Source organism: Theobroma cacao, chromosome 7, assembly GCF_000208745.1.
Source record: "Theobroma cacao cultivar B97-61/B2 chromosome 7, Criollo_cocoa_genome_V2, whole genome shotgun sequence".
In the NCBI taxonomy this organism is placed as follows: Eukaryota; Viridiplantae; Streptophyta; class Magnoliopsida; order Malvales; family Malvaceae; genus Theobroma; species Theobroma cacao.
This window is the reverse complement of record NC_030856.1, coordinates 5,932,363-5,960,151: the sequence shown is the minus strand read 5'-3', so window position 1 is coordinate 5,960,151 and position 27,789 is coordinate 5,932,363. Positions and strand designations below refer to the sequence as shown.

Genomic DNA, 27,789 nt, shown 5'->3' with positions numbered 1-27,789 from the left:
TTAATAATGTTTCAATTATATATAAAATATTAATATTTTAAATTTTACAAATAATTTATTCTTTTTTATTCTATTTTTGCCTCTCTTTTTTTCATGGGCCGGTCGCCGAAAAGGCAACCGGTGTAACAAAACGCCGATCTGGCTCACCATCTGGCCGGATCTGGCCACTATGGCGCCAGATCGGCGCTTCCCCACGGCTGGATCTGGTCGTGGAGTGCCAGATCCAACCGTGAGATCTGGTCGGGAAGCACTAGATCCGGTGCTTCCCGAGGTGAGATCTGGCCGTTGAGTGCCAGATCTGACTGGATCTCGGTTCAATATTGTCAGAAAGGACTAGATCGACGTTTTTCGATCATATTCGGTTGCTGCCGTCGCCGTCGCCGGTGTTGAGTTCCAGTTAGAGAGAGAATGAGAGAGGGAGAAGAGAGAGAAAGAAAAGGGAAAATGAGAGAAAAAAAAGTATTTATAGGTATAGGATTGTAATATTTTTAGGTTATAAGGGCTATTTTGATCATTATATATTTGAAAGCTATTCCATGAGCCATGGAATAGCTATTACTGGGAAGGGGGAAGGGAATAGCTATTACTGACTTTTAACCTATTTGACAGAATTTTATTCTTGCGGAATTGCTATTCCGTATTTCAATTTGGTACCAAACGAAGGAATAGGAAATGACAGGGAATAGAGGGGGAATAGCATAGCTATTTCCAGTACCAAACGTGCCATTAAAAACTTAGGTTCAAACGCTTGAGTATTTTGATTTATTGATCAGTGTATGATTTTCTTATTTAAAGAGTATGAGTGCAAATTCCCTCCCTTAATAAAAAAAATTAAAGTTAAATTTTTCAAAGTCACGTGATTTCCAATACAAATGTTGGTCATATTGCACCTGTAAAATCTTAATCTTGAAATCATTGAGTTAATGGTGCTTAAATTTAACCTAATATGATGCCCCTCCTTTCTCATACAATGAATATGTTTAGATCTCTTCTAGAAGAGTAGCCGAGGAATATAGATCAAAGATATGATGTGAAGTAGTGAAGGACATTGTTTTCATTTTGGTTTTGGAGGGTTTTAATGCAAAATTCCAGTTCCCATTTCAAGATGGCAATGGGAATTTACCTTTAGGGGAATCCCACTTGCAACAATACAACAATAGTAATGTTGATAAAGATTGTTCCATTACCAAAGTGTCAAAATTGTATTCCAAATCCTTTGAACAAAGGTGGCCAAAAAGCTTCATTACTTTTTGTGAGGATGCGGACTGGTCGGTGCAGCACTTTTATTGTAAGGAATAAATCTTATTGGCATCTTTCTACCTATTGCAATGATCAAACTTAGTCTACGACTCATCATGCCTTAAAATGTGTACACATTCAACTTACTTTATAATCGGATACCTTATATTATTCGATTTGATTAATTAAAATTAAGGTATTTTATGATTCAATTCGTTCGGATAGTAAAATTCCTATCTATTATGAATTTAGATACAGTTTGGATAATGATCTTAAGATACTTATTATTCAAATTCGATTATAATAATAATTTTTAATATTTGTTAACATTTTTCATTAATTAATTCAATTTAATCAATATTTAATGGATAGTATTTAAGATATTTAGATACGAGTTCGAATATTTATAGGATTCAAGTTCAGGTTCAAGTGCCTTAATAATAACGAGGACCTTATATAATTGACATCCCTACTCAAAACCAATTAGCTTTTGTCAAGTTTCCTACTCTTGACTCAATTGAATTATTGTTGAATTTGAACAACTTAATTATTTTTTAGTATGACTTTAAGTATAAAAATAAAAATTTGACTTAGCTTGGAGTGCATCTCTAATTGAACCCAGTCAAGGGTCAGCAAAGGATGGGTTAATTAAATGAAAAAAATTTTATAATCGAATTAATTAAATGTTGCTTAAAAATTAACTACATTAATTAAAAATCAAGTATTAGATGATAAATCGAATTAAATCAATTAGGATTCGGATCCCCCTTTTCTCAAATTAAAAAAAATAATTTATTTAATTTTATTTTTCCACACTAATAACAAAATGAATAAAATTAAATTAAGAAATCTTAACAACACTATAAGTTTCATAACATTAAACATTCCAACAAACATGTTTAAAAATATTAAAAGATAAAAGACAATCATAAATGAAAATATACTAAAATGTTCAAACGAAAACACACAACTAAATATTAAAAGTTTTAACAAGGAGACAACTTTATTAAAATAAATAAATGAAGATCGTCGTCACTTAATCGGTTAATGGAACAAAATTTCAAAATAAAATCCAATCAAGTTATCGATTTAATCATGTTCGTTTTCAAATTAATTAAAAATTTGAATTAATTGAATTATTTTAACTGAATTAATAAATTAATTTCATCTATTCGGTTAGACCTAGCTAATTTTTTTTCTTTTTTATTTACTAAATTTAATTAAATGTACCCTGTATTATTAATCTGGAAAAAAAAAAAAGGAAAAGGGGCTGAATTCAAAACCAAAGATGCCCTAAGCCCTAAACCCTCGTAATTCCAAAACGACATCGACTTGTCACCTGTTATAACCGTCCTTGACCTTGCTTCCCTCATTGTTCCTGAACTTGGCAAAGCCTGGGCAGAAGAAGAAGATGGGCAGTGACGTGAAGAAAAACCCAAAGCAATTTCAGCTAAACCCAAACTGGGCTCAACTCCAACAAGTACTGTTTCTCTCTAAGAAGACTATACCTTTACCTTTATTTTTTTAATAAAAAAAGATTTTTACTTAGTTTCTCTTTGGTTCACTTACTGCAGAAACTGAAGTCAGCTGAGACTTCAAGGCACCCCAAAATCCCACAATCAGAAACCCCAAATTCCATATTAGGTAATATTGCTATCAAATTTTGTTTCTTTTTTGTTGCTTTGGGAAACAAGAAACAAATAAGTTTTTTTGTTGGGTCAAAGTTGAGAAGATCAAATTTTGATTCTTTTTTGGTTACTTTTGTGCCATTTTTTTATTGGTTGAGATTGTTTTGTTTATAGGCAAGCGTAAGGAGAGGCCTACTCCAGAGTCTGACGATGCTAAGCCTAATCCTTTAATCCCAACAAATGATGATTCCAGGTGCTTTATTTGTTATTTGATCCTTCAAAATCAATGTATTGTGATTTTTTATCTTGTTTATTTACTTTCTTGGGTTTAATAGTGTTTCAGCTAACAAATAAAGCATGGTTCAACATCTGCATGTGTACCAATTAACTTGAATTTTGCTGTTTAACTTGATATGGAGTAAAAAGCTGACTTGAACCGAGATGGAAAGCATTAGGATTGGTTAAGTATAATGTTTAGTAAAACAATTACCAATATGGGTCAATTATAGAGCATGTTTCCATCTTGTTGATAACTCTTGGGGTTTTATGCAAGAAGAAACTTATATTTGGTGCTTATTTTGTGGTCTTGTTGAGCAATAGAGATGTTACAATAACATTATGGCCTAGGACGGTAGGGTCAGTCTAAGGTGTATTTAATGTGAAATGGGATTTTTTTGTGCAATAGGGCACTGCTAGAAGCTCCAATTTTCCATCATTTAAGTTGATTTGATATGTTTCTTATATTCTGTCTCTCTGCCTTACACTTTTGAGTACCATTTTGCATGTCTCACCAACAATAATTTGACAGTTTGACAGATGTGCTAGCTATGGATTGTGAGATGGTTGGTGTTGGTCAGGGGAACAAAAGTGCTCTTGGACGAGTTTCACTGGTAATTTCAGCTCTCCCTGCATTTTCGAAACTTGCTTTTCCCATATTATGGTCTTATTTACGCATAGCTGAAATGCTATGATGGGATAGGCTATATATAAAATAAACATCGCTGTTGTTCCCTGTTTTGATTGGAATTATTATTCTTATAGTTTTAAGAAGAACAAATAATATCTGATGCGGTGTTAACATCTTCTATCACAGCTTTCACTTTGACAAAGTGTCTTGGTCAGAACAAAGTTGCAATACTCTATTAATGACTTTATTAGTCAAGGAACAACTCCAGCCTAGTGCGTTAAAATCGGATGCAGCATCGTCTATTTATTGTTTCTAAGATATACACTTATTGTTTAACTTAGTCAGCAGGAACCATACCAGAAATAATTATCCTTCTAACAAGACCTGCTTGTTATCATGTTTTATTGTGGAGAACGGGTTAAGGTCATGTTGTGGATGCATGTAGTTGTCTCTCATTGTAAAGCTGATTGGTGAATCCTTAGGAAGAAATATGTTGTTTCTTTTACATGGTGTTCAGCTATAACTTTCCTCATAATGGGTTGGATGGAAATGCTCATGTTAGGGTTAATTGCACTTGTAACCTGTTGCTTTCGCAAGTTCTTCTTTTTTCATTCTTTCTAATCTTTTGTGGGTTGATTTATTTTCAAGTGAGTGGTATGTTGTCTGATCATCTTTAGAATTTAGGTTTTGTTAGTCTTTTTATCATAAAAATAAGATACAGTTGTAGCTAATGCACAAGAAAAATTAGATTCATCTGAGGGTTAATTTAAACTTTGCCATTTTAATTAGATTTTGAGTTAAAGATATTATTCTTTATAAGGTCATTGATTACTTAGTACTTCAGTTAATGACAGGTAAATAAATGGGGAAATGTCATATATGATGAGTTTGTGCGGCCAATAGAACGTGTTGTTGACTTCCGCACACAAATTAGTGGCATTCGACCTCGAGACTTGAAGAAAGGTTAGCTTTAATATGCTTTGCTGGTTAATGTAATGCTCTGAAACTTGGAGCTTCATCTCCTGAAAGCCGTTGGCTTACAAATTTTTTCTATTGCATAAACATTATATATGTGTTTTTGGTATACTTTCAAGGTTGCCCCTTTCATATATGGAATGTCAGCATTGTAATCTACAGGAAGGTATAATTGCTTTGGGGAACAATTTTTGCGCATAATGCATGTTTTTTTGTCTCTGCAGCAAAGGATTTTCGGGCTGTTCAGAAGAAAGTGGCAGAGTTGATCAAGGGAAGGATTCTCGTTGGTCATGCCTTGCACAATGACCTTAAGGTTTTCCATATCTGCTTTGTATTTTTTTTTTTGGTTGTGTGAAGTATAAAACTGGGTCCTGTGATTTTGACGTGGATTGCTTATTATAACAGGCATTACTACTAACACATCCTAAGAAGGACCTGCGGGATACCTCAGAGTATCAACCCTTTCTAAAGTATCAGTCTTTACTCCCTTAGCCACTATGGCCTAGACAGCTGCATTATAATTGACTTTGCTCTACACTTTCTATGTTGCCTTCTCATAACAAGCATCATTGCTGAAACAGGGAAGGAAGAAGAAAGGCACTTCGGCATCTTGCAGCGGAGGTTCTAGGTGTTGAGATCCAGAATGGGGAGCACTGCCCTGTAAGTAAAAATTTCATTACGTACTTGTTTTCCAAAAACTTACGAAAACATTAAATAATTACATTAAAATTATGTTTAAAGACCTACTGGTTGATTGATTTGCTATGCGTTAAACTTGTTTGTTGACATTACTATTCCAAATCCAAGATGTTGAAAGTCACAGGCTTGTCAATGGGTGGAGTTGGTGGTTATAATCTTATATAAGAGTGACTTTTTTTTGTTCATTTCAAGGATTTTCTGATGATCTAGTGTTTCATTCTTGAAGGCCAAAGTGCTAAGGATGCTGTCAATATGGCATGGCGATAAAACGCCACTATTATGCTCTATTATCTGTAATTCATCACAAGAGGGCAGTTTACTTTGGAAGAATATTTGGGGCAGGAAAGCACCTTTTCAAGTGTCCTCATTTTTGTAGGATCCTTACCGTGGATAACTTAATTAGAAGGGTAATTTTATTTGATAGAGCTAATGTGCAAGAAGTTGCAGAAAGCATGAATCAACTAAATAATTGCCCAGTAATGAGAGAATTATGGAATCTTATTCCAAAACATGTTCACGTCGGTCATGAATTACCACTCATTTTGGTGGTGTTAGTCAGCTCAAATGTGTTAAGGGGCCAACCAAGGGGCTGCTTTCCATATTTTTGCCCTAAAACTACCATGCAACCTTTTTATAACTAATATGTATTCTCATTTTTCAGATAGACGATGCTCGTGCTGCGATGCTTCTTTACAAGAAAAACAGAAAGGAATGGGAGAAGAGTGTTAAGGATCAAATAAGGCTCAAAGAAAAGCAGAAGAAACGCAAGCATAGAAAGAAACCGAAGTCAGACAGTAACCATACTCCAACTGCATCTTAGTGGCGGCTACTTGCTTAATTTTTGTACTTCATATTCTGGAATCTTACAGTAGGATCACCTTAGTAGGGATTTAAGAATTCTTTCCCGAAAGCTTGACTGGAAGAGACAAGGATGCAGCACCGAACAGTTTTATTGCGCCAACTGAAGGGGTAAGCAACAGATGGCTAACCTCTTCAGCTAGCGACCCCATGCCAAAAGAACATGGCCAACTTTGTTCTCATGATGAAAAGAACATGTTTAGGTTTCCCCATTTATTTACAAGTATCAGTAACATTGCTTTTCTTTCCTCTCCCCCCCGCGTCCCCCTTTTGTATCATTATTTTTTGAAAGGTATTTGTAAAATGATTTATAACATTATTCATAATATTTGCAATTCAGAAATTCTACATTGTGTTGTCAAATTTGTACCAAAGTGACACAACCTGTGCTTACGTTAGCACTTAAATTGGATTATCAAATCTTCCAAAACTTTAAAAATTTGGGTACACAAACATATTGATTTCATTAAATTCATATATATATATGTAAATGTCCATTATGTTATGATTCAAGAAGTTCAAATCAAGTTAAACAAGATCAAATACAAGAAGTATAATCTAAGTTGAATTCTTAAATTAAATTAAATTAGAATTATAATTCAAATGGTTGTTAACCTAGATCCCTCAATAAGATCCTTTTACTTTCTCTTTCTTTCATAGTTATTCTTTTAGTTTATATTATATAACACGTTATTAACATAATTCTTTAATCTCTCAACTTTTGGTATCATTTAGTTTTTATCATCTCAAAGTCAAAGTTTCCGTTCTTTCAAGCTTCAAAAGGATTTTAATAGTAAGTCTTTGATTTTTTATTTTAGTAAATCAGGTAAGTGATTTGATATCTCTTAGTGTTTTCATTATTTAAAAATCAATTTTAATGTGAATTTATTATCATGTAGTATATATTATATTTTATCTCTTGATTGGAAAGTGAATTTGCTATTATATAATACAGTAAAATACACAAATCTCTTTAACTTTTGATCATAATTATACGTAAGTCTATTAATTTTCAAAATAAATACTCCACTTAAAACATGTAAACAATGTTAATATTAGGTATGAAATGTTTAAAATACCTTTCTAATTTTTTCACTCTTTTCCTTTCTTTTCGGCTGATTGGCCGACGATGCTTTCTTACTCCAGCTAGCCACCCAAAAAAAAATCAGATCTAAGGGGCACCAATCTGGCACTCCTTAGTGCTCTTTCGAGGAGCACTGGGCACCAGACTGGTGCTCTTCGGGGAGCACTAGAAACGAGGAGCACCAAATTGTGGTCTAGTGCTCCAAGATCCGTGCACTCTGGCCAGATATGGTATTTTTTGATCAAATTTGGTTGCGGGACAACCAGCCGACTAGATTTTTTTTTCGAAAAATTATAATTTAGTAATTTTTAAAATTAATGAAAGGTAAATTTATTTTTTAAATATTGCTATGTTCTTAAATTAACTTAAATATTAACAGTTCATTAACGATTAGACTTATATATCCAGCAAAAGATTTTTTTTCAGACGGAATGTTCATTTTAAAAACTGATGGACTCGCGTGTAATTATGATAAAAATTAAGGGAGTTTGTGTATTTTACCCTATATAATATGTATCATATTTTGTCCCTTAATTTATTAAATTAGAAGATGAATTTCTATAATGTAGCATATATAATATTTTATCTCTTGATTTATTAAATCGGATTAAGCATGCAATGTATATAATTATGTATGATTTCTTTATTCTGGTATTGAAATATGTTTTGTTTAATATATGATTTTTTTTTTTTGAATTTCAAACATGATTATGCTTGGTATATATAAATCTATATTTGATAATATGAGATTTTGTGTAAAACATTTTGAATTGAGCATATGAAATTGACTTTATATGATATCTAACTTTGTATGATATCTATTTTATAACAAGTGAAAAATACTGTTCTTTGGATAATTTGAAAAATATATTTTATTTTGGATTTTATGTATTTTTTTAGTTGAACAAAATAACGAGCTATTAATAAAAAATCATGAATTTTGTCCATTCCTAGAAATGAATGCGACATTATTTAATTTTTATGGTAATGGACAAGGAAGATATCACCATAATAATTGTAATCGTGGTGGTTAGACTAATAATTATTTTAATAATAAAAATACTTTTAACCCATAAGAAGTAGATAAATACTTTTAACCTACAAAAAGTAGATGAATATTTCAACTCACTAAAAGTTGATGAATGGTGAAAATATATAAGAAAAAGACAAAAATGAACAAAATAAAAAAATATAAAAAATGTTTTGTTATCAATGTGGCATAAAAGGCTATTGGTCATGTATAGAGCTGTCAATATGGGCCAGCTCAGCCCTATCTCTCGTGGGCTAAAAAAATATGGACCGGGTCGGGCTAGCTCATTTTTTATATGGGCTGTGAAATCTCCAACCCAGCTCACCCCTTGCTAGCCCATGGATTGGGTTAGGCCAGCCCTTTTCTTTTTATTTTCAAAAAAAAAATATTTTTATAATTTTAGTTAATAAATTTTCTATTAATAAATTTTTTTTATGATTTAAGTCATAAATTAAAATTATTAATTTGATAAGTGAAGATTAAATACATTAAAATATATAAAATAAGTAATATTATTGGTAATTAAATTATTACTTTTATATAATTAAATATATAAAATTATTAAATTAATTAAGATTATTAATTTTTTAGCCCATAGGGCTGGCTCGGCCCAGCCCACCTCAACCCACTGATTTGATGGGTTGATCCATCTAAGCCCGATTTAAATATGGGTCTAAATTTTAATGGCCCAACCCACCTCATATCAAATGAAAAATGGGCTGGCCCAATGGGTCAAGCCCATTTTGATAGGTATAGTCATGTACCTGTTGCATGTTGAAAAATCTTGTTAAACTTTATCAAATATCATTGAAAGTTAAAAGAAAAAAATATCAAAGCAAATTTTATTCAAAATGATTTTAACTATGACTAAGTTGATATAACACATCATGATGTGTTCACACAAAAGGAGGAATTGATCATTTGATTGATAATGAAAATATTTAAGAATGAAATTTCTTAATAGTTTGTTGGTATATTTTAATATAACTTTATTATAAAGGTAAAATACTCTCACCCTCTTAACTTTTAACCATTATTCTACATGGGTTTATTAGTTTTCGAAATGGATAATCTGTCTCAAAAGAATATATTTTGTCGGATACATAAGTTCAACCGTTAATCAACCATTAATGTTTCTGTTGATTTGATGACGAAACAATATTGAAAATATAATTTTACCTTTTATTAATTTTAAAAATTATCACTATATAAATTATAATTTTTTCTTTTTAAATTTTTTTTCTCTCTTTTGTTAAAAAAAATTCTCTCAGGCCACCTCGCAACTGAAGGCACCTGGTGCCCTCTAAGGGAAAGGGGCACTGATTTGGTGCTCCCGACCCTTTGGAGCACTAGATCGACACTCCCAAGAGTGCTCCACTCCACTAGGGAGCACCAGATCAATGCTCTCCTCCCTTGAGGATAGACCTGTCAATATGGGCCAGCCCGACCCTAGCCCTTGTGGGCTGAAAAAAATGGGCCGGGTCGGGCCAACCCATTTTTTGTATGGGCTGTAAAATCTCCAACCCAACCCACCCCTTGCTAGCCTATGGGCTGCGTTGGACCAGCCCTTTTCTTTTTTAAAAAAAAATTCATTTTTATTATTTTAGTTAATAAATTTTCTATTAATAAAATTATTTTATGATTTAAGTCATAAATTAAAATTATTAATTTGATAAGTGAAGATTAAACATATTAAAATATATAAAATAAGTAATATTATTGGTAATTAAATTATTATTTTTATATAATTAAATATATAAAATTATTAATTTTTTAACCCATAGGCCTGGCTCGCCCCAGTCCACCCAGCCCACTAATTTGATGGGCTGACCCATCAAGGCCCAATTTAAAATATGGGCCTAAATTTTAATGGTCCAACCCACCTCATATCAAATGAAAAATGGGCTGACCCAATGGGCCAGGCCCATTTTGACAGGTATACTTGAGGAGCATTTGCTGGTTGGTTAGTGAATAAGAGTGTTGCCAACCCGTCATGTTGTTTGAGAGAAAAAAAGTAAGGGAGAAAACAAAAACCATTTTAGTCTTTTCATATTTTTTTATTAAGAGTATCTACATTTTTGGGTCTCATTATCCATTTCGAAAATTAATGAACCTGCACGGAATTATGATTAAAAGTTAAGGAATAAAAGTATTGTACCCTTATTATAAAGATGTTTTTATATGTTCTTATTATATTTAAATAATATGTTTTTATTATGTGTTTAAATTAGTAAATTATATATTTAATATTCTTTTATGTTTTCTTGTAATATATCTTATTTTATTGAAAAAAATATGAATATTTATTTGGTTAGATTTAAAATCAATGATACAAATATATGTCTAACAACAGTGCGACAATGCACACTATATTTAAAAACAAAAAATATTTTCCTCACTTGACAATAGAAGAAGCCAATGTCAATACAATATTTGGTAGTACAAGATTAATTGAAGGTTTCGGAAGAGCTAATAATTTACTATTTTGAGGAACAAAGTTTATAATAAAGTATGCATTACTTTTAACTAAGTCTCAAAGAAATTTTTTAAATTTTAAATATATTTGTTTGAATAGATATCATATTAAGACAACAAATGAAAGAAACACTTAATACCTCTATATTACATCATTTTCTCAGATAAGAAGTGTGTACTAAAAAAATTACTTGCTTTGTCTTTTGAATTGTATCACACAAAAATTATAATGATTGAAACTTATGCTATAGTAAACATAAATTTACTAATGATTATAATATTTGGCATGATCAGGTAAGCCATTCCGAATTAATAATGATGCAAAAAATTATTGAAAATTCATATGATCATTCATTGAAAAATCAAAAGATTTTCCAATATAATAAATTCTCATGTGTTGCTTGATTTGAAGGCAAATTAATTGTAAGGCCATCATCAACTAAACATGAGACTGAATCCCTTACATTTTTGGAACGAATTCAAGGTGATACATATGGACCCATAATTTACAATGTGGATCATTTATATATTATTGTGATTTTAATTAATATATCGACTAGATGATCATATGTGTGCTTATTATTAACTCACAATTTGGCATTTGTAAGATTATTTGCCTAAATCATTCGTTTGCGAGCACATTTTTCTAATTATATAATCAAAATTATTCGTCTTGATATTGTTGACGAATTTACATATCAAGTTTTTAATAAATATTGCATATTAGTTAGAATAATTGTTGAACATCTTGTTGCTCATGTTTATACAAAAAAGGGTCTAGTTGAATCATTTGTTAAACACTTTCAATTGATTGCAAAGTCATTACTTATGAAATTTAAATTCTCAATTTCTACTTAGGGGCGTGTCATTTTGTATGCAGCAGCACTTGTACGCATTAGGCCAACAAGTCATAAATTCTATTCTATATAATTGGTTTATGGTTAAGAACCAAATATTTTTCATTTAAAATTTTTAGATGTGCGGTATATGTTCCAATTGCTCTGTCATAACGCACTAAGATGGGTCCTTAAAGGAGGTTAGAAATATATTTTGGATACAAATCTTCATCTATAATTAAATATCTAAAACCTTTAACAAGAGACTTATTTACGACAAAGTTTGCAATTGTCATTTTGATGAAACCGTTTTTCTAACATGAAAGGGGAAAAATAAGCAGTTGGAAAAAGAAATTTCTTGGAATGCATTATTATTATTATTTAGTTTTGATCATCACATAAATCAATATAAACTTAAATTTTAAAAGATAATTCATATGTAAAATATAACAAATTAGTTATCAGATGTATTTACTGACTTAAAAAAATAATTAAATCTCATATACCAGCTACAAAAACTTCTATTAAAATTGATGTCCTTATAAGACAAGGCATACCAGAAGCGAGAAAAGTCAATCGATTATAAAGATAAAAATCATTTGAAAAAAATTAGCATATATTCAAGATGGTAAAAAAGAGAGAACATAAACTCTAGAAGAAGCCCTTAACATAATTGATAAAATTCTAAAAAAAATTTAAGTACTTGAAATCGTTAAAAATGAAGAGATCTGAATAAATTATATTATGACAAGAAAATATGGAATTGGAATGAAATAGACGTTGATGATATTTTGGAATATAGCGTAGAAATCAATATTGTGAAAGAAAATGAGGATCTTGAATCTATCGTTGTTGAAAAATGTAGATATAAAAATAATTGACCAACGTGAAAAGATGCAAATCAAAGTGGAATTAAATTCTCTTGCAAAACATAAAGTTTTTAGACCTGTAGTTCGTATATCAAATGGTGTAAAACTAGTGAGATATAAATGGGCATTTATGCGAAAACAAAAGGAGAAAAATGAGATTGTGAGATGTAAAGCAGGGTTTGTCACACAAGGTTTTACTCAAAAACCTAATATTGATTATGAAAAAGACATATTTTCTTGTGGTGGATACAATAACATTTTTATATTTAGTTAGTCTAGTATTACATTAAAAGATTGAGATGCATCTAATGAATGTAGCTACAAGCTATTTATATGACTCATTTGATATCGATATTTATATGAAAATCTCTGTACAATTTAAGTTCCTTGAAATACATAATTTTTGGAAAATTTATTCGATCAAATTAAATAAATATCTATATGGATTAAAGCAATCCAGTTGTATGTGGTATAATTGCCTTAGTGAATAATTGTTAAAAGAAGATTATAAAAATGATCCTATATGTATGTGTGTTTTATAAAAAAGATTTGGATTTGAATTTGGCATAATTATTGTTTATATTGATGACTTGAATATTATTGGAACTCTTGAAGAGTTATAAAAAATCGTAAATTATTTTAAAAAAGAATTTGAAATGAAAGATCTTGAAAAAAATAAAGTTTTGTTTGAGTCTTCAGATTGAATACTTGACAAATGAAATTTTTGTCCATCAATCAAATTATATAGTAAAAGTGTTAAAACAATTCTATATGTATAAAGCACATCTTTTAAGTTCATCAATAGTTGTAAAGTTACTAAATATGAAAAAGAGCAATTTTCGACCTCATGAATATGATAAAGAACTTTTTTATCTTGAAGTACTATATCTTAGTACCATTGGAGCACTAATTTATCTTGTTAGTAATATACAACCCAATATATCATTTACTATAAATTTATAAGTAAGATATAGTTCTTTTCCTACTCGAAGATATTTGAATAAAGTTAAACAAATACTTTGATATGTTTGAGGAACAATAAGCATTGACCTATATTACTCAAATGAATTAAAATAAGATTTAATTGGTTATGTAGACGTAACATATTTATCTAATCTACACAAAACTTTATCCCAGACAGGTAACTTATTCGCATATAGAGATATGACTATTTTATAATATTTTGTAAAACAAATTATGATTGCTACTTCTTTTAAACGATGCAGAAATTTTAGCAATTCATGAGGTAAGTTATGAATATGTTTGGTTAAGATTTATAACTCAACATATTACTAGACATATTCGAGAAATGTGTGACTTATCAACTAAGAAGGAAATTTCAATAGCATTTGCATAGCCTAGTTAAAGGAAAAATATATTAAATGTGATAAGATAAAACATATTTTGTCAAAATTCTTCTTCACTTATGATTACCAAGAAAACGGTTATATTAGTGTTAAACAAATTTGTTTAAGTGGCAATCTAGTAGATTTATTTACCAAAGCTTTTCAACTGCAACATTTGAAAAGTTAGTACAAAAGATTAAAATGTACCTCTTTAAAGATCTTAAATAATGCAGTCATCAAGAGAGTAAAATACGCATTATATTCTTTTCATTTATTAAGGTTTTTTTGCTAAATTTTTCTTGATAAGGTTTTTAATGAGATAGAATTTAAAAAATGTAACTTTTTTCTTGACTCGGATTTTTTTCCATAAGATTTTTTTCCTAATAAAATTTTAAAGAGACATATTAGGATTTTCAAAAGAGAATGTTATGAATATATATGTGAATATCTATTATATTATAACCTAAGAAGTTCAGGCCAAGTTAAATCCAACAAACTAGATATAAAATGTGTAATCTGATTTGAATTCTTAAATTAAATTAAGATTATGCTTGAAGAGTTGTTAGCTTATAAATAGACTCCTCACTATACAATTCAATAATATCTTGTTGCTCAGAACGAAACGTGGTCGTTTGGTTTTTTAAGTTTTTTAAATCGTCTACCCCGCGTTAATTCATAAATTGATAATTTTCTCACCCTTCTCTCCATTATAAAAGGGGCTCTCTTTACCGTTAAATCTTTACTCATCGCTGCTCCGATTCAGGTAATTCCTTTCTTTTTCCTTTTCTAAATTTTAGGTTTTCAATCTCAAGACGAATCTTTTATTAGGTTTTTGATCGGAAAAGAAAAGAAACTTTTTTTCCCAAGAAAATTCTGATAATAATGAGTCTGCTATCTTGTCGTTTTGATCACCTTAACAAAGTCGATTTGTTCTGTTACGGGTTTTCTTTTTCGGAAACTAATTGCTTCATTTATTGATAGGTGAAGGAACAGAATTAGGGTGTTGTTTCTTTTTTTTTTTCTGAATAAATGGGGAAAAGAAAGTCAAGGGCAAAGCCACCGCCTAAGAAGAGAATGGACAAGCTTGATACTGTTTTCAGTTGCCCCTTTTGCAACCATGGAACCGGTGTCGAATGCCGCATGTGAGTTTTCCTTTTTACTCTTTGTTGATTTTACTTATGTGTTTTGAAGTAATAACTGTAATTTACATATGATTTAACTTGGATTTTTGTTACCGATTAACCCTGGTTTTGGTCCTATTAAAACCGGAAGTAATGCAATTGAAATCCTTAGCGGTGTAATGAACCGATTTGGTATTTTGATTTGTGGAATTGTGTACTTTCTTTATCGCATTTGTGAGGATGATAGGTATTAGCTACTGAGTGAGGTTTAGTTTATGGGAATTATGCACCCTAGCATTTGGCTCAATGGTAGTGCATGTATCTTTTTCTGTTCTTTATGGAACTTAAGGGTTGTTTTGATTGCAGTGATATGAAGAACTTGATTGGTGAGGCTGTGTGTAGGATTTGTCAGGAGAGCTTCAGCACAACCATCACAGGTATGCTGATTTGCTGCTGCTTTGACTCTAACGTGTACACGGTCATCAAATGCAAGGGAAAAGAAAGGTTATATCTTTGGATGTCTTTCGTAAAGTTTCTAATGTGGTTAAGTATTAGTAACCTTACGGGGTCTGCACATGCAAGAAAATTTGTTCCACTCAAACTATTGAATAGATTATTGTTTGTGTGTTTATTAATTGTAATAGGAATATGCCCAAGAAAATAGAATGAACTGTTTCATGACAAATCACATAGGAAAATTTTAACCAAAAATTTAGAAGCACAAGGATCTGTGATTTGTTGGTGGAATCATAAGTCATAAGATATGACTAGTTTAGAAGTTGTGGTTGTTAGCATCCAACCTAAAACCAATTGACCATAGGTGAGTGGCACTTGTTATATTTAAGTACCAAAGATATCTCAATTAACTTATATGAGATTTCTTTTTCACCACTTTAATACCTCCTCACGTGTAGAGAAAATGGACTTTATCACATGGAATGAACTTCATGTGTAGAAATAAAGGGCCTATCATGGTGGGGACAACAATGGGGTGCAGCACCTGCTTTGATATCATGTTAAATTTATATGGACATCCCACCTAATACTAATTGTCAATAGGTGAAATAACCCTTGTTATATCTAAGTGTGGATTTGTCTCCCTTAGTATTAACAGAAGGGAATTAAATATTTTGGCATAATCATGTCTGGTAATTATGAAATTGGTTGTGGGATCTACTTGTTTTATGGAACACGGCAGAGGAGGCTAATGTGCCCTAATTATAACTAATTAATTTACCAAATTAAAATTGCATAGAAGAAGGTAACAGTTTTGTTTTTCTTTGGCTGTGCATGGTTAACTTATTGACGATGTCTTATTTGGGGAAGATCAATTTTTGAGATTCAGTTAATGAGTTTGGTTGTCGGGTAGGCTTTACATGCATGATGCATAATTTGTGATGTCTCATATCCTATCCTTGATTTTCATTTTTACCAGTGTCATGGTTTAAGTGGGTGCTGGAAAATGAAGTTGATGTTTCAAAGTTACAATTATGGCCCAAAGCTGATCTTGAGTTTTAGGATTGGGTCTCTATAGGGAATGGATCCTTTTATTCTTCCTTTGTTTGGTTGTTTGTTTACTTTGACTTCCATTGCTGTATTTTTGAGTGACTATTAAGATATTGTCCAAGTTGATCTAATCTTCTTTTCCTATGGATTTTCAGCTTTAACTGAACCCATAGACATGTAAGTTACAACCCTTGTGAACTCTGTTGGATTTTGAGCATTATCGTTCAATTTGTTGTTATCTGACTTGGCCCTTTCAACTACAGATATAGTGAATGGATTGATGAATGTGAACTGGTCAACAACTATGAAGATGATGATGCTTAGAAAGCAATGGGATGGTTATGCTTTTGCGGCACTGTTGGAAGAAAGGGCCATGACATTAATGTTTAGTTTGTAGACATCCTCACTTCAATCAAACAAGATTTTGTTTATGGGAATGGCTGTGCTTGCATTCTACTGTATCATGTGCTGCATATATAGTTGTTTCTGATGGACAATTAAAATTGTATGTATAATGCACTGTTTTCCTACTAACAATTCCTCTCCTCAACAAATTTAATTGGAGATCAAGATGGATTCTTTTTTTAATGTTAGATCTTTCTCTTATTCAATGGTTGATTTATCTAAATGGAAGTAGGTTTTCTCCTCCTTTGAATATTATCTTTGCAGTTATTTTTCCCCTTAAATATATTTGATTCTTTTTATTGATGGGTGAGATTTGGGTACTACAACTTGAATAATACACCATTCAAGGCTGTTGCTTGCCTAGTACCATTTCTAAGTTGTGAAACCATATGATGCCTTTGTTAAATCTTGGTCAATATCAAACATTTTGCTTAACTGGTTAGGGTTAGAATGAGATACAAGTAATTATGGCTTTATGGCATGTATGGAATGTCTATACTGTTCTGTCAAAATTTTAGGTATTTCTATGTCTCATTAACCATGAGATATAAAGATGGCATTGTTAAATATCAGGTGATTAGTTCAGACCTCAAATCATACTCTGCTTTTCTCTTTGTTTCTTCTTCTTTAGATGCCCTGAGTGATACATTTTAGTTAAGATATCAAAATATCTTCTTTCTTTTAATACAAAGGAAGGATTCCAAAATAGCCAATAGTTAGCACCATATCAGAAAATTTGCTAAATTTGGTACAAATATGAGAAGGAAATCTATACATATAAAGAAATTGTATATAAAAATAATCATTTTCTTCTCAAAATAATAAAAAACTTTCCTCAAAAGAAACCTATATCATGGTTCTTCAGGAAATAGGAAATAAACCCCAAAAGGAAAGGAAGAAGCAAACAAAAGGGGAAAAAAAGATTATGAAAAAGATAAGGAAAATTGTGGAATTTGTTTGTAATCCGGTATTTGATGAGAGAATCCTTAAAAAAAAAAAAATTAAGGAGTTTCTATTTTTTTGCTATTGAGGATTTAGGGTTATTAATAATTACTATAATAAGTATTCACACACAAAAGAAAGAGAAAAAAATTGAAAACAAAAAAGTTATTTAATAATTGTTACGGAAAAAGAAAAAGAATTAGATCAATGATAATGGATTCGGAAATTTAAGATTAAATGCTCAAATCTGAAAATAAAAAATCACGTGTCTTTATTTGATGTCAAAATCATGATAGGTAAGTGACAAGATCATATTAGATATATTAATAAAATTACGTATTTAGTAAAAAGTAAATTTATTTTGAACATTAATTGAGATATAATAATTTACCTAATTTAAAATGAGATGCTAATTTAAAAAAAAGAAATTATATTATTTTATTTATGTTGTCCTTCTTTCTTTTTTTTTTTTTCCTTCTTTTACAAAATTCAGAGTATTTAGCTAACATGAGATTTATTACCCGACGAAAGGATAATTATTAAAGGCACGGAAGACACCTGATTTAGCGACAAATATAGGGTCGAAACCACCCACCAACACAAACCGCTCTCTCTCTTTCAATCCTTTTTTGGTTCAAAGTTCTATCAAAATTGCTTCAACCAATTTCAAAACAAAATCTTGTCTCTCTCCCACTATTCTGATACCTTATAAACACACCAAAAGAAGAAGACCCACACTTGGTAAAACCCAAAACCCAGAACGGTAATCAAATTTATTTGTAAAACCTCTGTTCCCCTACTTTTGTTTTCTTCTACTTTCCTCGTATATTTATTATTTTTTTCAAGAAGACAGAAAGGAAGAAGCGCGCTCGAAAGGGAGAGATAGGAATTGATGGGTCGGCCTCCGAGTAATGGTGGCCCTGCCTTTCGTTTCACCCCAACTGAGGTACCTTTTTTTTTTTTTAAAAAGAAATCCATGCATGTATTATGAATATGGATGATGGATAGGAATGTTTTGAACTTCAGTTAAAATGTGAAATGGGTCAGTTAGGTTGCTTGTTTCATTCAATTTATTTCTGGGTTTTTGATGTGAAGTTGTCTGCTTTTTGCTGTCTTTGATTGCTTTGATTAATTGGGTTTTGGTAGATTGTTTAATAGTTAGCTTAGATAGTAGTATTATTCTTTGCTAATGGTATTAGTTATTGCTAGGAATGATTCTTATGTTTTAAATGCTTAGGCTTATTCAAGGTATTACCTTTGTTAGTTTTTTATTTCTAATTTTTAGTTGAGAAAGGTGAGATTTCAAAATTTTCTCTCGAGTATGAAACATGCTACTACCATCGGTCATGGACTTAGGATTTTGCATAAGGGGTGGTTAAATGTAACCGTATTTATATATCTCAAATTTTATATATATTATAACAAAAAATTAAAAATTATAAAACTGAAGGGCCCCAGCACCTTGGCTCTGCCACTGAGTACCATTGAGCCAAATGCTCGGGTGCTTAGCTTTGTTAATTTAAGTTTAGTGTTTTTCGTAATGACAACAGTGCCAAGCTCATGCTGTTAAAATCGGAAACCGTAATGTGGGTTTAAACAAAAATCCCCATTAGGTAATATCCTGATGGTAATAATATCAAAAGTTGCAATTTGGTAAAGTCGAATTTTTCTGAGGCTTAAGGTGTATGCCTTCTCTTGCTGCATTTACTTCTAGATATATGAATTATAAAGTGATGATAAATGGAATTTGGTATAACTGTAAGTAGTGTGTTAGATTATAAGTAATGTTTTATCAGTTGCTTCTTTGATTCTAGCTCAAGGTAATATGAAATTCATTTTATGTGTAATAAAGTAGTGTTTAGGGTTTTTCTCTTTCGTAATTCTCTAAACAATGTGTTGTAAAATTATCTCTACGTCAAGGTTGCAGAGATGGAAACAATTCTCCAAGAGCACCACAATCAAATGCCAGTTCGGGAGATCCTTGTAAGTCTTGCGGAGAAGTTCAGGTGTGTAATAATTTCCCTTAAGAACATTATGTACCATGATGTATAATACTTTCCTCCTCATTAGCAATTGAACCTGTGAGGAATTTTTCTTTTGTTGTAGTGAGTCTGCAGATCGGAAAGGGAAGATTGTTGTGCAATTTAAGCAAGTAAGAACTTGATTTTTGTTATTGGGTAATGAGGAAATGTTGACAGTTCTTTAATCTGGAAACTTTTATGTGCAGGTATGGAATTGGTTCCAAAATAGGCGCTATGCAATAAGGGCAAAATCAAGTAAGGTTCCTGGGAAGTTAAATATAACATCTATGCCTCGAGATGATGTAAATCCTGTGAGAACTGTGCCTCAGCCAGTTGCTGCTACCATGCCTCCCCCTGTGACTGCTCCAATGCCTGTTGCTATGCCTGCTTCTACAGGTAAAATGGATTCTAATTCTGTGTTTGAATTCTTGATGCCGTGCTTCTCTTTTTAGTAAATTTTGGGTTGCTACAGTCTGCTTAGTTATTTATGTGAGATATTGAAGAAGAGTGTAATGTGGCACATTGTGCATGGATGTGTTCTTATGTTGCAAATGTCCCCAGTATTATGATGGTAGGACTTTAAAATGTAATGCATAAGATTACTCGTATATATTTGGCCATCATAAATGTTAGTTTAACAATTCATTGAACTTTTTATTACTAGGTAATTAAAATGACCATTAGGTTAATGTTGTAAGATAATTTAAGGGCAGGCACCTGCTCTCATACAAAACAAAAGCAGAGAGAATGCTGTACATTCTATTTTGGCTGTGTTCTTTTTCTTCTCTAAAATTTAACTGAAATTAGTAACTGTATCTTTTTCTTCTCATTTCAGATATTATGAATAGTTATTAAAATGCATCATTTAGTTGTTTATGAAAAGAAAAACTTGTCCTTTGCATGAACAAAATCAACAGAGTGACTTCTCCCAAAAGCATGATGTGTAATCTAAATTTTAGTAGATTATGTTGATTCTCCTGGGTGATGATCACAGACAAATTAAGAAGCAGCTCGTGCATGAGAATATCACTTAAATGCACACTCAACAGGTGCAACATTAGATTTGACATTTATAGATGCATTATTTGCCACTGTTTGGAAATCACTTGCATTGTCTCATAGGAGACTGTGCTGGTTTAGGAAAGTTTCATTTGGTTCTAAGGAGGTAAAAGGGAGGAAAACCTTAAAAACCCCCTCATATAGCCTAAAAAATGATTAAGAAGCCTAATTAGTCAGTCTTTTGAAAGAAAATAGAGTTCTACCTCACTTCAAGGGTTCTATGCCTCCTGATATTGAATATCTTTTATATCTGCTTCTTCATGTCATCACACTTTAGATTAATAGCCCCATTTTCTGTGCCAGTTCCAGGTGCGGGAAGGCCTATGTCAGAACATTCTTATATGGAATTCGAAGCTAAATCTTCAAGGGATGGTGCATGGTAAGTTTGCCATTCAGTTGGAAAATATGGAGGCTGATGCTTTCTTTTGTCTTATCAACATTTTGTTGCTCTGGCTAAACAAATCATTTGCAATCAACCCAATTCGCTTAATCTCCTTTTTTCAGGTATGATGTTTCAACGTTTTTGGCCCATAGATATTTGGACACAGGTGATCCGGTAATTTTTGAGCCCAATGTCACTGCATATGCTGATGCAAGTTTTTAGTGATTTACTGTTGCATATGTTACATAAATTACCAACTCTAATTATTCTCTTCTTATTTTTTACGTTAATCTGATCCCATCTTTTGATTTTTGACCTGAAATTGGTATATATATGCAGTTTAAAATCATTATGTCTTTCTGTTTTGTAGTCAAATGAAATGTTTTGATGGTTCTCTTCTATATAATTTTTTAATGGTCTATGCAGAACTCAAGAATACAACAATTTTCCATCTAAGAAGAAGAATTCCCAAATATTTTGCTGTCTTTTGCAGGAAGTACAGGTTCGGTTTGCTGGTTTTGGACCAGAGGAGGATGAGTGGGTTAACATTCGCAAGCACGTCAGGCAACGTTCGCTCCCATGTGAAGCATCTGAGTGCGTTGCAGTTCTTCCTGGGGACCTTATACTCTGTTTTCAGGTGGATTTCCACTTGCAATTGCCAATCAAAGATGGCATTCAAGCAATCCTTGGGACTATTTATACTTCTTTTAATCAAACTTTTTCTTAGAGTTCATTTTCTTAATGCTTTTAAAATTTTCAGGAAGGTAAAGATCAGGCTCTTTACTTTGATGCCCATGTCCTTGATGCGCAAAGACGGAGGCATGATGTAAGAGGTTGCCGTTGTAGATTTTTGGTGCGCTATGATCATGATCAGTCTGAGGTATTAGTTAATTACTCAATTTTTGTTTTAAATTGTTTTGGCTTTTGTCCTGCTTTTGCGCGCCCCCCCCCCCCAAAAAAAAAAAAAAAAATCTTTGGTCTTTCTTTCCTTTTCCCTTTTTAAAATAAATAAATGTGTGAGGATTGGCCATGTCTATCTGCTGTTCTGGCATGGGTTTTCCTATTATGCAGGGAATTCCAGGCATAAGTGCTGGAGATAAGCTCCATTTATAGGCATAAAAATGTGCGCAACAATTTTGTAGATCCTTTCCCCCCGCCACTCAGACACACAGATATCCCACATAAGATACACCAAAATGAGTAAAAAAAAGAAAGACCTAGTGTTTTAAATGATTACCTATATATTGCATTGTTTATGTCTTGCATTTTCACGGATCTTCACTTTAATAACATTAACTTGCATCCCTTAGGAAATTGTACCTTTGAGGAAGGTTTGCCGTCGGCCTGAAACTGATTACAGGTTGCAGCAACTGCATGCCTCCAATGACTCAGCGTCCACGGATCAGCAGAAAACTAGCACAGATCCTTCTACAGCAAATGCACCAAAGGTTATAAGTTCATCGACTGAGACAATGCTGAAGCAGCAGAATCCTGATGCATTTAGGACAGCCCTAGTTGCACATGCTAATGTTTCTGTAGCTGCACAAACTACAAATCCAGAATCCAAAAATGCTGGGACCATGACTACCAATATAACCAATCCAGTAGCCAGCAATCCTGGAATTTCCCCAAGTGGTGCTGTATTCACCACTAGCATTGCTGTGGGCACTGCTACTGGTGGCTTTGGTCAAAACATGCAGGAAGGAATATAGTGGGTTAATCTGATAGCCATGTTATCCTCTATTGCTGAGTTGTTAAATGAGCTTCAGTTACAAGTTATCTTTTTCATCTCTTTTACAATTTTTGATAAGCAATGTTATGGCTATAGTAATCTTTTCTGCTGGCCTTTTACCGGTTATCAGCCATTTTGCCTTGGCATCTGGCAACTGAGTTCTGCTTTCTGCTTGTAAGGTACCAAGATGAAAGAAATTTAACAATGAAAATCAGAATCTCCAACCTAAAATTATAATGAGATTGAAAGTAAAGGTATCTTAGGCGTTCTTGTCCATGAAGTAAAGAATCATACATTTGAGTCTCAGACGGGTTTAGCTATCAATCTAACTGGAAGCTTCTGACAGTGAGCCAGTGACCACCTGTTGAATGCTACCTCAATTGTTCCTACGAGGCAGGGCAGCCATGGTTAAGATGCACAACTTGCAAAGACAGATAAATCATATAAATGTGCTTCTTCTGGACCAATGTTGATAAATTATCATAATTCTTCAAGTTTAATTGATTAATTAATCCTGTATGCTTAACAAAATTTTGGATTGGTTTTATTATGTCATTGAATTTTTATCAAAAGAATCGGATTTAAATCTCTCTTCAATTAATCAATCCAAAATTTTATAATAATCAGTGAAAAAACCTTCCTTGAGACGGTAAGTTTCTAAGTCCAATGCAAATCCTAATCCTAACTTAAAATAAATAGAGATAAGGTTAGAACTTTCTCTAATATATGATGTAAATAACATTTTGTCTGCAGTATTCCTTCTTCCTCCACGCCCCCAAAGTCACAACCACCTTCTCTGCGGACTGGAACAGTTCCACGTCCCCTTACTCTTTTCACTATTATTTTCCTCCTTATATATATATATATATATATATATATATATATAGAGAGAGAGAGAGAGAGAGAGAGAGAGAAGAGCTAAAACCCAGAAAAACTCAAGCAGAAAGAAGGACAAAGATAGTAAAGAATGCAAGTTTTGAAATCCCAAAGCATAAAACCCAGACGCATTTCGGAGTTATTAATGAAGGTGGGTTCGATTCGGTGCTACGTCAGCAGCTGTAGGGCGGTGTTGCTGCCTCGGTTCGGTGGACCTGAGGTGTTGGAGCTACGACCCGATGTGCCGGTTCCTGATCTTAAGTCCAATGAGGTCCTCGTTCGAGCCCGAGCTGTATCTATCAATCCCCTTGATACCAGAGTAAGTCCCTTTTTTTCTTTTTTGTTCTTTTGTCTAATGTATTAGTAAAAGTTCTTTTATGCGTTTCTTGGATTGAATTGTTTGGTTCCTGAGAAAATGCGAGAAAAATGAAATGGGATAAAGATGAGTTTTATTTTGTTTTAATTTATATTAGTTATATGAGTCAATCTTTTTGATGCATGTGAAGGTTTTTTTTTTTTTTTATTGAATTCATTGTTTAATTCGTTTGTATATGTGTAATTTGCTTAATTCATTTTTGATTTGATTATTTGGTTGCTGAGAAAAATGTGAGAAGAATTGAAATGAATTAAAAATGTTGGGCGGCATTGGATTTCTATTCTTTTAGTACAAAATTTCTGAGCTGTGGAAATTTGCAACTCTTTAAATTTGGTGAAATTAATCTGGGAACTCTTTCCTTTTTACTTTCTTCAAAAGTTGCTCAAAGAGTAAAATTAAGTAGGAAAAAGCAAATACTTTGAATTACATTTCAATTCGTGCACCTAAAACAATATGGCTTTAATTTCCCAAATTTCTGTTTTCTCAGATGCGATCAGGCTATGGTCGTTCCATATTTGAACCACTTCTGCCTCTCATTTTGGGTCGTGACATTAGCGGTGAAGTTGCAGCTGTTGGAGCTTCAGTGAGGTCACTGACTGTACGGCAGGAAGTTTTTGGTGCTCTGCATCCAACTGCTGTGAGGGGCACATATGCTGACTATGCAATTCTTTCAGAAGAGGAGCTTTCTCCAAAACCGGCATCAGTTACTCATGTGGTATCTATTCAAGTTTTAGCCATTCTTTAGGTGAACAAATATATGTTACTTTTGATTGTTTTTCTTGGAGAATAGATTTATGTGACTTATGATTTTATCGTTTTCATTTGTTCTACTTAGCTCTTCGTGAATGATACTACATTCTGCTCTTTACTTGTCTGTTACTTTTTCCATTCTCACAAAATTTTTTTTATCATCAATTAGTCTAATTTGTGGCTCCCTAGCTTCCCTTTTGACTATGTTTAATTTCATAATTCAGATAATATTGTTTCACCTTTTTACTTTTTAATCATGTAACATGAATCTGAGTTTTTTTTTTTTTGGGTGTTGTAGGAAGCAAGTGCCATTCCTTTTGCTGCATTGACTGCTTGGCGTGCCTTAAAAAGTACTGCTAGGATAACTGAAGGGTACGCTTGTGTCTCTGGAATGTCAATTGTGTTCAACAACGTTTTCATGTATTTCTTAAGTTGTGACAAATTATTGTCAAATACTTTTAGCTACATTGATAGTGTTTAAGTAACCATAAGGTTTTTTGCCTGCATTCATGGAATTGTACGATCATCTTTAAGGTACATAATTTTCATCATTGTAGCTCAGTCTGTTTAAAGGGCTTTATTGAGTCTGGCAAATGGCAATCTAAATTTATTGTCCTGCAAATATTCTTCGATATTGTTGATGCTCTATGTCTTTGGCTTAAACTTATTTTGTTTGATTTTGTCTATCTATTGATTTTTGTCCAAAGATGAATCTTTTTTATATGCACAAATAAGAGTAACTACATAGTGATATTGATGAAGTATGTCATCTTATTTCTGAAAAATGTCATTTTGATTGAGGGTACAGCAATACAATCTGCCAACTGAAATTTACCATTAATTTTCTTGGAAATTGATGCAATTGATCTTCCCATGATTGAATACTTATTCAACAGGCAAAGGCTGCTGGTAGTAGGTGGTGGAGGAGCAGTAGGTTTTGCTGCAATTCAGCTGGCGGTAGCTGCAGGGTGCCATGTTACTACTACTTGTGGAAATCAAAGTATAAATCGAGTAATGGCAGCAGGCGCTGAGCAGGCTGTTGACTACACTGCTGAGGTGGTGAATGGATGATTTATTAAATTATTAATTCCTGTTACCCCATTGTGCCAGCTGCTCGCAGTGATATGCCTTATAGTGGTTACTTATTTGAGTTAATGACATGTTTACTTATAGGACATTGAAGTGGTAATTAAGGGAAAATTTGATGCTGTTCTGGACACCATTGGTGTACCAGAGACAGAAAGAATAAGCATCAATCTTTTGAATAGAGGCGGACACTATATGACACTTCAGGTAAGAGGTGGGCTTGTAATAATTGTTGCTCTTAGAAGGGAACTTCCTTCTCTTTTCTTTAAATACCTTTTCTGGTTCAATGTTTTGGGTATATAATAGGAGTTAGGACTCTTTCAACCCTTGGGTTTTGCCTGGAATTTTATCCTGGCCTGATGCAAATTCTTAAGGAACTTAACTTTGCTAGCTGGGAACCTGCACGGGGAATTTTACATGCATATTTTATGAAAGCTGTGGTATAATTATTGAATGTTTAGTTGTCAATTACTGTATTGTGTAGGGAGAGGCAGCAGCTCTGAGTGACAGGTATGGACTACCAATTGGGCTTCCCATGGCTACAGCTGTTTTACTGAAGAAAAGGATTCAATACCAATATTCTCATGGAATAGGTACATGGATTATTTCCCATCTTACTCTCTATAAACATATCGTTTATTGAAAGTGAACAGTTCTCCTTTCATTTCTCTTGTTAAAAGCTATACAAGATAGGGTCTAAGAAGGAATAATATGAGCATGTGTGAACATTTTCAGATTGTTACTATCCTGTTAATAAGTTACCATTTTGTTGAGCTTTGCTGATATATTATGTATATGTAGCACACATACATGATAACAAGTCTGTCATCTATATTTCCATAAAAGATTTATCTGAGTCTCTAATTTTATAAATTACTGCATCATCAATTTTTTTTTCTTGTATACTAGCTTGTTCGATCATTATAATCATGAATGTTCATGAAGACTTTTTTCCAGCTAGATTTTTTTCTTTTTTTCAACATTTTTGTTCTTGTGTCTGTGATCGTTTGAAGTTTTCAATAAATCTATGCTGTGAAATGTTATGGTTCAGAAGATGAATTAATGTCCCATCATGTTAACGATAGTTGCTGAATCTTTTGATCACGAGATCATTCCCTAATCTTTTGGTGTTGCAGAATATTCATGGATATACATGAGGGCTGACTCAGAAGGTTTACATGAGATACAAAGATTATCAGAAGCTGGGAAGCTGAATATACCTGTAGAAAAAACATTTTCAATAACTCAAGTAAGAGAGGCTCATGAAGCTAAAGACAAGAAGAAAATCCTTGGTAAAGTAGTGCTGGAACTTGACTGAAGTAAGTTCTAGTTTCCTTGCAATTTTTGTAAAGTGTTCTTTCATCATAAATTTGGAAGGTAGGAAATGGTTTTCTTGGCTTATCCCCTCTATACTAGGATGTTGTACATAATGTCAGAATTTTACGGGTGTGGCCCTTCATCATCCTGTCGGAATCTGTAAATCCTTGAGCATAAAATTTTTTTCCTTTCATTTTACTGAAATTTTATAGTTGTGCATTTCGAATCAGACTATGAAATTCATTTGAAATTGGTACTTGTATTGAACCA

At 32.4% G+C, this 27,789-nt stretch overlaps 4 protein-coding genes across 7 annotated transcripts; all 4 read left to right on the top strand.

Annotated features, from left to right (window-relative positions):
* LOC18594095 (RNA exonuclease 4) lies at positions 2,537-6,669 on the top strand. Of its 3 annotated transcripts, XM_018124520.1 has the most exons (10): positions 2,538-2,719; positions 2,814-2,883; positions 3,042-3,120; positions 3,676-3,757; positions 4,629-4,737; positions 4,974-5,062; positions 5,155-5,219; positions 5,331-5,409; positions 5,675-5,790; positions 6,110-6,236. In XM_018124520.1, the coding sequence occupies exons 1-10, from the start codon at positions 2,651-2,653 to the stop codon at positions 6,111-6,113; spliced, it is 762 nt and encodes a 253-aa protein (XP_017980009.1). In that variant the 5' UTR covers positions 2,538-2,650; the 3' UTR covers positions 6,114-6,236. The 3 variants fall into 3 exon arrangements, with proteins under 3 accessions (XP_017980008.1, XP_017980009.1, XP_017980007.1); XM_018124519.1 differs by lacking the exon at positions 6,110-6,236 and having other exon boundaries at positions 2,537-2,719; positions 5,675-5,873; XM_018124518.1 differs by lacking the exon at positions 5,675-5,790 and having other exon boundaries at positions 2,548-2,719; positions 6,110-6,669.
* LOC18594094 (transcription elongation factor 1 homolog) lies at positions 14,621-17,184 on the top strand. Its single transcript, XM_007021548.2, has 5 exons — positions 14,621-14,709; positions 14,928-15,088; positions 15,434-15,504; positions 16,729-16,750; positions 16,837-17,184. Exons 2-5 carry the CDS (start codon positions 14,976-14,978, stop codon positions 16,895-16,897), a joined length of 267 nt encoding a protein of 88 aa, XP_007021610.2. The 5' UTR covers positions 14,621-14,709; positions 14,928-14,975; the 3' UTR covers positions 16,898-17,184.
* Positions 18,473-23,354, top strand: LOC18594093 (protein SAWADEE HOMEODOMAIN HOMOLOG 2). 2 transcript variants are annotated; one of them, XM_007021547.2, is made up of 10 exons: positions 18,473-18,683; positions 18,774-18,866; positions 19,841-19,926; positions 20,027-20,072; positions 20,148-20,337; positions 21,304-21,379; positions 21,505-21,556; positions 21,876-22,019; positions 22,143-22,262; positions 22,693-23,354. In XM_007021547.2, exons 2-10 carry the CDS (start codon positions 18,813-18,815, stop codon positions 23,092-23,094), a joined length of 1,170 nt encoding a protein of 389 aa, XP_007021609.1. In that variant the 5' UTR covers positions 18,473-18,683; positions 18,774-18,812; the 3' UTR covers positions 23,095-23,354. The 2 variants fall into 2 exon arrangements, with proteins under 2 accessions (XP_007021609.1, XP_017979998.1); XM_018124509.1 differs by having other exon boundaries at positions 18,473-18,866.
* LOC18594092 (reticulon-4-interacting protein 1 homolog, mitochondrial) lies at positions 23,857-27,789 on the top strand. The gene is made up of 7 exons (XM_007021546.2): positions 23,857-24,309; positions 24,854-25,081; positions 25,415-25,488; positions 26,013-26,172; positions 26,290-26,409; positions 26,687-26,795; positions 27,339-27,789. The coding sequence occupies exons 1-7, from the start codon at positions 24,082-24,084 to the stop codon at positions 27,518-27,520; spliced, it is 1,101 nt and encodes a 366-aa protein (XP_007021608.2). The 5' UTR covers positions 23,857-24,081; the 3' UTR covers positions 27,521-27,789.